Consider the following 9,309-nt stretch of genomic DNA (forward strand, 5'->3'; position numbering starts at 1 on the left):
GCTGCAAAAACACTGGTTTTCCTAGGTGCACAGCTTCGTGCTGACAGATCACCCACTGACACCAGTGGGGTACAAATCAGACTAGAATTGGGCTGGGTTTTATGCTGCCTTTATAAAAGGCAAATGGATATTTGGTATCCTGTTCCTATCAGACAAAAATAGTAATGTCTGAGTTGTATATTTAGAGCAAAAGCTCTTTTGAACTAGATTTTAACCTGCTTTTTTTTTTTTACAGTTTGACTTTAAATTGTCCAGGTCTGTGACTTCAGGAAAACAAAACAAAACTCTACAGTCTGTTTCCTCCTGTTTATCACAAGTATTATGCTTTAATAAATAGTACACTGATTACAATAGTTAATATATTGGTATGAGAGTATCCTAATGTATGTTTTACAGTAACTTTGTATTTAAATAAAGCTGTTTAATTTTTAAGAGAGATTCCAGGCTTGCATACTTCTTATTCCAATCTTGTTGCTTTCTTCAGGCATTTGAGAATTTGCTTTCCTCTCTTTAACTTTAGAAAATACGTGGTTCCCTTACTGCCTTGATCATTCATAGGAATGGAGAATTTGAACTACAAATTAGTTTCCTAATGTAATTGTAAGAGAGACTGAATCAATAGAACTAATTTTTTCTTCTGTTCCCTGCCGAATCAGTAAGGAGAACATGGCTTAAAATTTAAGACCATTTCCTGCAATTAAACTACTATTTTTTACCCCATTGTCTCGCACTGATCACACTAAGCCTTAGCAGGCCTTATGAAGAAGGGCTGTTACACACCTTCAGAGCTGAAGACACTGTGGTGCAGGGACAGCTCAGGTGAAGTGATTCTTTCTTACCAGTGTTCACTCTTCAGAGAAGAGGAACTAACTGCAGAAATGATGCCTCTTCCCTGACAACTGAATTTTTGCATCACAGCAAACTCATGCCAAATGAGGATGCTGGACAGTACAGTGTCTAAACTGGTCCTGGGTATGTTCAGATACTGGGTTCTCAGTGTAAAAGCTAGACTTGTATTTTTGCTGTTTTCACACAGCAAAGCCAAGCAGTTCCAGCTTCATGGGACATGAAATGAAAAGTACTGTTCATCTAAGCAAACCCTTTATAAAATTGCAGTGTTTAAAGCGGTTGGTGCCAATACCAGTTACACAGCATGCAGGGAATACAAGACCAATACACTGATTGTCAGCTTTAAACCATTTTCCCTCACCTCTATGAAATCTCACCTTGCTCATCTAAGGAAGAAAGCTTCAGCTGCCTGTCTTTGGGAATGTAAACAGCCATAAGTAACAGCTGTGAACTTTTAATTTCGGAGTTGCTTAAAACTGGCAGTTTTCCAGTCCAAAGAAACACCCTGCCAGAAGGTTGAATCACTGAGATGTAGTCACAGCTGTTAAAAAAAAAAAACAAAAAACAAAAGAACCAAAAAAACCCAACCCCCCAAAAAAAAGGTCTGTTTCCTCCATACTGCATTCTTCCATGCTCTGGGTATTTATTTTTATTTCAGGTACCACTTTCCTACTCAAAATGCAGAACTTCCACTAAAAATAGGACATGCAAAATACATGCATGTACAAACTCCACAGGATTATCTAGAAAACAGTAAGATTTTTCAGCCTACTGAAGATTTCTACTATTGCACTTTCTAAACATACAGTTATTAGTTGCTCTTACTGGTCACCTGGTTGAAAATTGAGGAAGTTCTTGAGCTATAATTCAAGTGAGCCCTAAAGGGGCAACTAAGGTAACAGTGTGCAGCCATTTGTGCTTCTAGGCTTTCTTACCAACCAGTAAAAGCAAAGAAAATACTGGAAATACTCTTTTAGCCCAAGCGTAGCATTCAGGTTGCAAATTGTGCTATGTAACCATGCGGTAGTGCTATTTGGTGTGTTAACAGCATGGCTTTTTTAGGAGATAACATGAGGCTACTTGCTAGCTTCCCTGATTAATCAAATCTCTGCTTGATAAAATACTGTGCCTTGAAATAGTGCGTAGAAATGTGAGAGTACTTTCAGGTTCCTCCTTTTGAGCTTGGGTGGATCTTAATTACTCTAATGAAATGCTGTCAAAAAGTATTCAGTTTTCTTATGAATGTACTCTCTCCCCACTCTATATTAAGGCTCTTTGTACTTAAACTGCAACAGCTATTAAACAGGGAGGAGTCAGTCTTCCACAAACACCCATTTTGCAAGAGGTTCATTTTACAAAGAACTGAATAAATAGGAAGTTAGAGTAGCGCAGTATCTATTGCTGCTTTCAAGTGGTGGAGCAATGCCTCCGGAGGTGGAGAAAGTGACGTCAGGTCTAGTTTCTTGAAATCTTCATTAGCACTCAATGATGTTAACACCTTCACAGTCCTCTTTAAATCAAATACTGCATGAAGCATGCCCAAGGTGGAAATGGCAGCTTTTGGAGTGTTCTTTGCCAAAGCTTCGTCATCAAGGCCCTTTTCCAAGACAGAAATTCTGTTCTCTGCAATAACTTTGAGGAAGTTGTAGAACTCCTTGTAGTCTATACCTGTGCAAGACTTCATGATCAACTAGGGGGAAAAAAGCAGCATTGAAATGGAAACAACTCTCTTTTATTTACAGTAAGAATTAGAGAAACATATTTTATCAAGCTAGTAACTATCTGGAATCATAGGTAGCCATGTTTAATCATATTTCTTTAATTCTCTGACGGCACTAGAATTCTTTATCGTACTTGAAATGGCACTAGCCCCAAAAGCAACAGTCTGTTTCTTCGAAGTACTAACTGGCTGTGTTTTTTGAAACTATTTTTGAAGGACATCAACCTAGTAGCAGTAACAGCCTCCGGAAATAAACTTTACCTTTGTTTCATGCTTAAGATTTTGGCAGCATACAAGATAGAACCTGCTCAGTACAGTTATGTGTTCTGAAAGCATCACTTTGCAGACACAGAAACCTGCTGCCACCTTCACCTTAATTTTGCTTGTTTCAGATTCATGGTTTCATTATGAATGGTCTTCAAACCAGTTCTACTGTGTGGGGGTCTGTCTTATCAGTTCTTCCGTTTACAGGAAAAAGCACTTATGTTTTTATAAAGGGGAATGTAAATACTACATATAGGATTGATCTCGATGCTAATACTAACCTTGATAGTTGAAGAAGAGCAGTTGAAGCATTAGTTTTTCAGACAACATCCTAACCTCTTTGACATAGAAATACACACTGGCGTAAGCCTTTCCCTATCTTACTAAAGTAATATTTGATTTCCTGCAAAATGAAGCTGTCACCAGTTCCTACTTCCATATGAAACATATACTAATTCCAGGTATGAGGTTAAGGACTTGTGTGTCTTAGAACTCATAAGGTGGTGCAATGCACCCTGGAAATATATGATCCTCTAATAGAGAGTCAGGCTGCCAGCATCATGTTGTTTTACCTGGCATTGTAGGTGCCAATCATCCATAGGGTCCTTCCATTCATTGATTTCCCGCTGGACAGCTGCTAATTCATCCTGCAGGAAGCACCACATTATAGCCACATTGCAGCCATTCACCCAGTTGTGGTTAATGGAAATGGTATCCTCCTGAAGGAATAATTTAAATGGTTACTAGGCTCAACATAGAAAAGTGCAAGAAAACAGCTGTAACAACACCGATGCTGCAAAATGTAAAACCATATTCCTCAGCAAGGGAAATGCTTCTTTGGCACCAATACCACCACTGTGCTGAAAGGCTGTCTCTTTCTAATGCCCTGAACAATAAAATCTTGTTTCACTCTGTAAACTGGCAAATGTCTCTAGTTCCTCTGTCTGAGCATACCTTTTAAGGGCACAAAGGTGGGAGAAGGTGGTGGGGAGAAAGAAACAAGGTTGTTAATTTTGGTTTGTAATCATGAAGACCAATTTGTTAGCATTTTCCATTATTAAATTACAATTTACAGTTAGAAACCAAGATTAACAGCTTCACCATAAGTCCATCTCACCTAGCATCCTATTTCTCAGTGACTAGTTGCATCCATTGAGGAAAAGCATAAGAAAAGAGGGTTCAGACAGCTTCTTTAATTGTACACTCTTCCAGCTTCTAGTGGTCAATGACCCAAGGAGCTTATGAGTTTAGGCTTGCTTTTAGCCATGATCTTGAGCAGCCACTGATAAGACCTTTCCTCCGTGAATCTCTCTAAACTTTTTTGCAGCCCAGTTACTTTTGGCATCCACAACATGCTGTGGCAATAAAAGTATGATCTGATTCAAGCCTGCTGCCTGATTATCTCTCTATGTTATTAAAAAGTTGGTATGGGTTATCTTACCAGATTGTAAACTTGATGATGCCATCCACTGGGGATGAAGACTATCTCCCCTGCTTCCTGCACAATTTCAACAGGGGGTTGACTTTGGTTGTAGCGAGGGTAAACACTCCTGTCCCGAAGACTGGGTGCAGTCACGTCGAAGGGCAAGTTGCCATGGCGGTCTTTCAGGTACTCCTCCTGTCCCGCGGGGTACAACAGCCATTTCTTTCTCCCGCATATATTGGCTGACCAGCTATAGGAACGGAAGACATCAGCATGGAATGGAGTCCTGTGGGGCAAATCAGAGCTTTAAGTAAAGATAACGCCTAAAAGCCGTAAGATGAATTAAAGTCTCTGAGACTCAGACATACACATAGAAATCAACCTTTACTATGCAAACCTGATCCCAAAGTGTTATCCTCTTCATTTAATTTTGATTGCTTTAATTATTAAAAGGCCACTATACCTACATAGTATTACAGTGTTTTATAGCTTCTCCATCGCTTAGTTTTGAATGTGTCCCACAAATACCTCAATGGCAGGAGATTCTGTGATGTGAACTGATGAGAATACCGTAAATGCAACTTTATCACCAATACTGGACTTAATTTTTCACCTGCAAAATGTTTGACCAACTCACCAGCACCCCTCCAAGACTTCTGTCGACTCTGTAAATCACAAGTGGCTGATGAACCCCTGGGATTTCTGCTCTAAAACCTTATATAAGCTAGCTGACAACTTTTGCAGATTTTGTGAGCACAATTCAGGGCTTTTTGAAGTGCAAAAGCACTTTAGCTGACTGCAAAAGGACAGCTCACATCCAGAACCAAATGAGCTGCTTGAGAAACAAGACTGGCTGGGTTCAGGTATAACACTATACTGTACGGCCACACACTGCCTCTGCAGTATGATGCTATCCTGAAGTACAATGTGATAATCCCCTGTAATACTAAATCTTAAAAATGAGTATGTAAGAATGACAGAAACCACACTGCCTTACCATGAACCTTTAGGTCCCATGTAGACAAACCGGTAATCATCCACAGCTATAGCATCCCAGTATTCATTCAGCCAGTCGGATGAGAAATACACAGGGGTTGTGTAAACATCTTGCTCGGGGAAAGCTCTTAAAAAGATAATGTGTTGGAAATTGGTCTCAGAAAAATGCAGCATTGCTCCTCCTACTTCAGTTCCCAAAACCCAGATACAGAGATGGATCAGGTCTCTAACAGGCCATTAATACTTTGCTGCCGTCTCCTTTATATCATTGACAACTCTGAGTTGCACGCAAAATGCACACAATAGTGTGCATTTCTGTCTCCCAGGAAAGCTGTGAAGGTGAACTACTATTTGGGAGACTCCTAATTATGGAAAAGACAGTTTCTAATAAACACATTCTCTTTAGATGAGACACCTGCAAGACTGGTTGTCCAACTGGATGACAGGTTGGGGGTGTGAGGGTTAGGAGTGAAGCCAGGCTGTGGGATTTTGACAAGTGCGTGGCCTCCTCCCACAGGATATGCTGCCCCTTTCCCATCCGAGGCTGCATGTGCAGACTTTCTGTAGCAAGACACAGCACCAGCTGTGTCTGGGAAAGCAGACAAACAGAAGCAGAGACTGACAAACTTCCTCTGTTGTGAGTCACTGGCACACTCAAAAATGAAAACAAGAGGTGATCGCAAGAAAGTTGGATTAAGAGCAGGGTAGGTTTAAGGAAGCAGAGATTTGAGCAAAAAGATATAAAAGTCTCACACTGGCATGGGGAATGGACAATGCATCCACCTTGCAAGCAGCAGGCTGGAGGAGAAGGAAAGCCAGCACAGGGTGAAGAGAACTTTAATGACTGCAAAGGTTAACAGAAAAGAAAATGGATACTAAAGGATTATAACTCACACATGCTCACTGAATTAAACATAATTAGAAATGTCCCCCTTCTTTTTAAGAAGGTTTGCACTGTAGCAGTTAAACAAAAGCCAAATGTTACAGCCACACGGTTTCCACAGGGATAACATACAGTCATTTAAAATGTAGATGAAAAGGAAAGCGCTCAAGAATGTCAGCCTCTTCAGGAAACAATGACCTGTTTAAGGATCTTGTTGTGTGAAGCACCCCAAGAACAGCGCAGTATAGGACTGATATTTTGGTGGACAGGTGCTAACAAACAGCACTGCCAGCATTTAAACGCTCAAGCATTAGAAGATGAGCATTAAGGCTCCGCGGCAGCTCTTTGCTGTGCGCGGCATGCAGGGGTTTCCACAGCGCTCTCTTACCTGCTCAGGTGCCAATCCTTTAGATAAAGGCACCCTCGGGATGAATGGTAGTCATTTTTAATGTACTCTTTCCAGTACTTTATATACTCCTTGAAGGGGAGCTGCTCCTTCGGGTTAGAATTGTACTCCTTGACATCACAGTTGGCAACAGGTACTACAGCCTCTCCTGAAATAGAAACTCTTTGAGCCCACTAGGGACAGAAAAACTGATGCTGAACTCCCTTAACCTTATCCACTGCAGCAGCCTCTGATATCTGGGCCCTATCATGCTAAGTTCAGTACAAACACATAAAGCAACAATCCCTAGTCCAGCTCTCACACCCAACACCATCATTCTAGGCAAACATGATTCAGACCAGAAGTTATTTATTTAATGTGACCTGAATTTTCCTCTTAAACTACATTAGTGTGGTGGTGCATTTCCCCCCTTCCCCTGGGGCACTCTACGATCTCAGGAACTCCTGTCAGGCCTTGGCCACTGTGTAACGAGGTGGGCGGTGGAGCATCCCTTGGCCGTACCAGGCACTCTTGCATAGCTGAGGTGGGGAGCGACACGGATCGTACCAGGAACGCCGGCTATCTGATCAAGGTAGGGAACATCTCTGACAGCCCTGAAGTATTCCCTACCTGGATCATAGCTATCCGGACCACCCTGGATAGTGGCCAGGATGGAAATTTACTGATGACTAAAGCCAATCATCTTGCAAACCTATAAACAGCGGTCCCAAGCGAGACCCTTTGAGCTCTCCTGGACCGCAGCGGGCTGCGCCCAGAGTCTCCCTCTGCGTGGGATGCCTCTCAGAGCTCGCAAACTCTCAAGTTTGTGATATTCGGAGGACTGCTGGGACCTGGGCTGAAACACTCACTCCTCGGCCGAGACACTCCTCGGGGCTCAACCCTTCGCCCGTTGAGAAATGCCAAGACATTTAACGTGAGTATTTCACAGACTCGAGGCGGATTTTTAACAGGAACCTTTATCTAGCTGTAGGCCTATATGTGTGTATTGATCTAGATCTTTTGTGTGTGTGTGTGTTTGTGTGTATTGATTTAAATAACCAGTAATAAGCATAATCTGTAATCAAGTTGTTTTAGTAACTGTAGTAAACTTGATTAGCTCGCTTTATAACTGTTAAATTAGTCAATGATTAAGTACTGTTAAAATCTTATTATCTACTTTAAAACTATGAATGAACTTTAGGTCACTGCTAAACATATACAACCTCTTAGGCATAAACCATTGCCCAGGTCTGAGACTAGGGGCAGATCCAGCCGCACCTAGACTCCTCTCTGAGAAGGAGTTTAGAAAGCAAGCGGGTCTGCTCTGAACCTCGTGACTCAGCGGAAGGGTCTCCTTACCTTTTTGTTCTCGATCTTTCTGTAAATCATTCCAACACAATTCTAACATGATTTCCCCTGTGTATACTTAATCCATGTAATGAGTAATAGAGTGAATCTCGCCATTGAATTCTTTTAAGTCGCGCTTTTATAAATTTCTATTAAAATCACTTTTGCCAGTGGTTCTTTAAGTGGCCTCAAAACCACTCATTCACAACAGTCAGGAGCGGGGTATTGATTCCTATTAAATATACTAATATTTTACAGCCTGAAGAGATATTTCACTGTAACTACAGAATACTTTCCCCTTGCCTGGCAAAAGTGTCAGGCTGCTCCTCTGGTTAAAGTTAAGCAGGCATATAAATTGGTATGGTTAAATTATACAACATTTTATTTCATTATGGGAATAAATTCGAGATTGGAATACGCGAAACATGAAGTGTGAGTAAGTATAGCAAATGAACATACTGGCTTAGAAAAAAGTCTGGAGAATTGCTTGGTTTTGTCTAGCAGTTCTATTCCTAAGATTAAAAAAGAGCTGCGTCATTTAGCACACATGTTTTAATTAGGTATTAAAAATGCCATGACTTACCAAACTTCTGCAGCAGATGATCAAAGTTAGGCTTTCCATCCCAAGTAACCCAATTTCTCCTGCTGCCCCAGTCTTCAGTGAATTTAGCTGAGAAAATACAGGGATGGTTGGGAATCAAATAATCCCGGAAAAAGTCTGAGTAAGTGAATGATTCTACTTTTTCAATAAAGTCAACGTGTCCTCCAGGGAGGCAGAATGCACCCTGAGATGAACTGTTGTAGTCACGAAAAAAGGCAGTGGAACAGGCGAATGTTGCCCTGTCCATGCAGGCTGGATACCCTTCCTGGCTTAGCCAAGACAGCGTTGACCAGATGCTATCCTGTTATGCTATGGCAAAAAACCCCTGCTTTAAAATGTGACTTGAGTCTCTAAATCCATGAAAACTCACAGGAAAATATAAACGGCCAGAAGTAAAACAAGAAGTCATGCAGGAGCATCCCACCACCTTGGGCTAATTAAGATCTTCCATAGTTTATAAAGTTTAATGCCGGTGGGATATCTGACAACAAAGTCACCCTACGGATGGTGAAGATGTTGCTTTTTCCCTCGCCACCTTCTTGCGACCACGCTCTCTGGGGACGACTAGCAAAGGCTGGTTCCTTCCTAAAACAGCAGAAACATTAATTTCAGTGGGATATCCCCGAATTGAATGGGATATAATAAATGAATTAATTGCAGGGGCGGAGGGAAGGAACACTCCTAAATATTTGGCGCCCTGGGAAACCGCTGCAGCCCAGCGGCTGTAGTGGGACTCACCCCTTTGTCAGGAGAAGATATAAGCTCAGGCACCCCCCCACCCTCCCCAGACTTTTCTCCATGGCCCAGGCAGCAATTATAGGTTAAAAAAAAAAAAAAGGAT

The 9,309-nt window shown here is 41.5% G+C and overlaps 1 protein-coding gene across 1 annotated transcript; it reads right to left on the reverse strand.

Annotated features, from left to right (window-relative positions):
* Window positions 1-2,133: 2,133 nt before the first annotated feature.
* JMJD4 (jumonji domain containing 4) lies at window positions 2,134-8,728 on the reverse strand. Its single transcript, XM_009581517.1, has 6 exons — window positions 8,451-8,728; window positions 6,524-6,689; window positions 5,254-5,379; window positions 4,275-4,542; window positions 3,406-3,552; window positions 2,134-2,539 (listed from the first exon to the last, which is right to left on the reverse strand). Exons 1-6 carry the CDS (start codon window positions 8,713-8,715, stop codon window positions 2,228-2,230), a joined length of 1,284 nt encoding a protein of 427 aa, XP_009579812.1. The 5' UTR covers window positions 8,716-8,728; the 3' UTR covers window positions 2,134-2,227.
* Between the last annotated feature and the right edge of the window lie 581 nt (window positions 8,729-9,309).

This window comes from Fulmarus glacialis, unplaced genomic scaffold (assembly GCF_000690835.1).
Source record: "Fulmarus glacialis isolate BGI_N327 unplaced genomic scaffold, ASM69083v1 scaffold10657, whole genome shotgun sequence".
Taxonomy (NCBI): domain Eukaryota; kingdom Metazoa; phylum Chordata; class Aves; order Procellariiformes; family Procellariidae; genus Fulmarus; species Fulmarus glacialis.

What these genes read in the sequence shown, in the direction of transcription:
- JMJD4 (XM_009581517.1), bottom strand. Translation starts at nt 8,715, where the DNA reads ATGGACAGGGCAACATTCGCCTGTTCCACTGCCTTTTTTCGTGACTAC. An exon ending in TCATCTGCTGCAGAAGTTTG is followed by an intron (nt 6,690 to 8,450) that starts GTAAGTCATGGC and finishes TTTCTATTTCAG; the next exon opens with GAGAGGCTGTAGTACCTGTT. An exon ending in AAGGATTGGCACCTGAGCAG is followed by an intron (nt 5,380 to 6,523) that starts GTAAGAGAGCGC and finishes TATCTTTTTAAG; the next exon opens with AGCTTTCCCCGAGCAAGATG.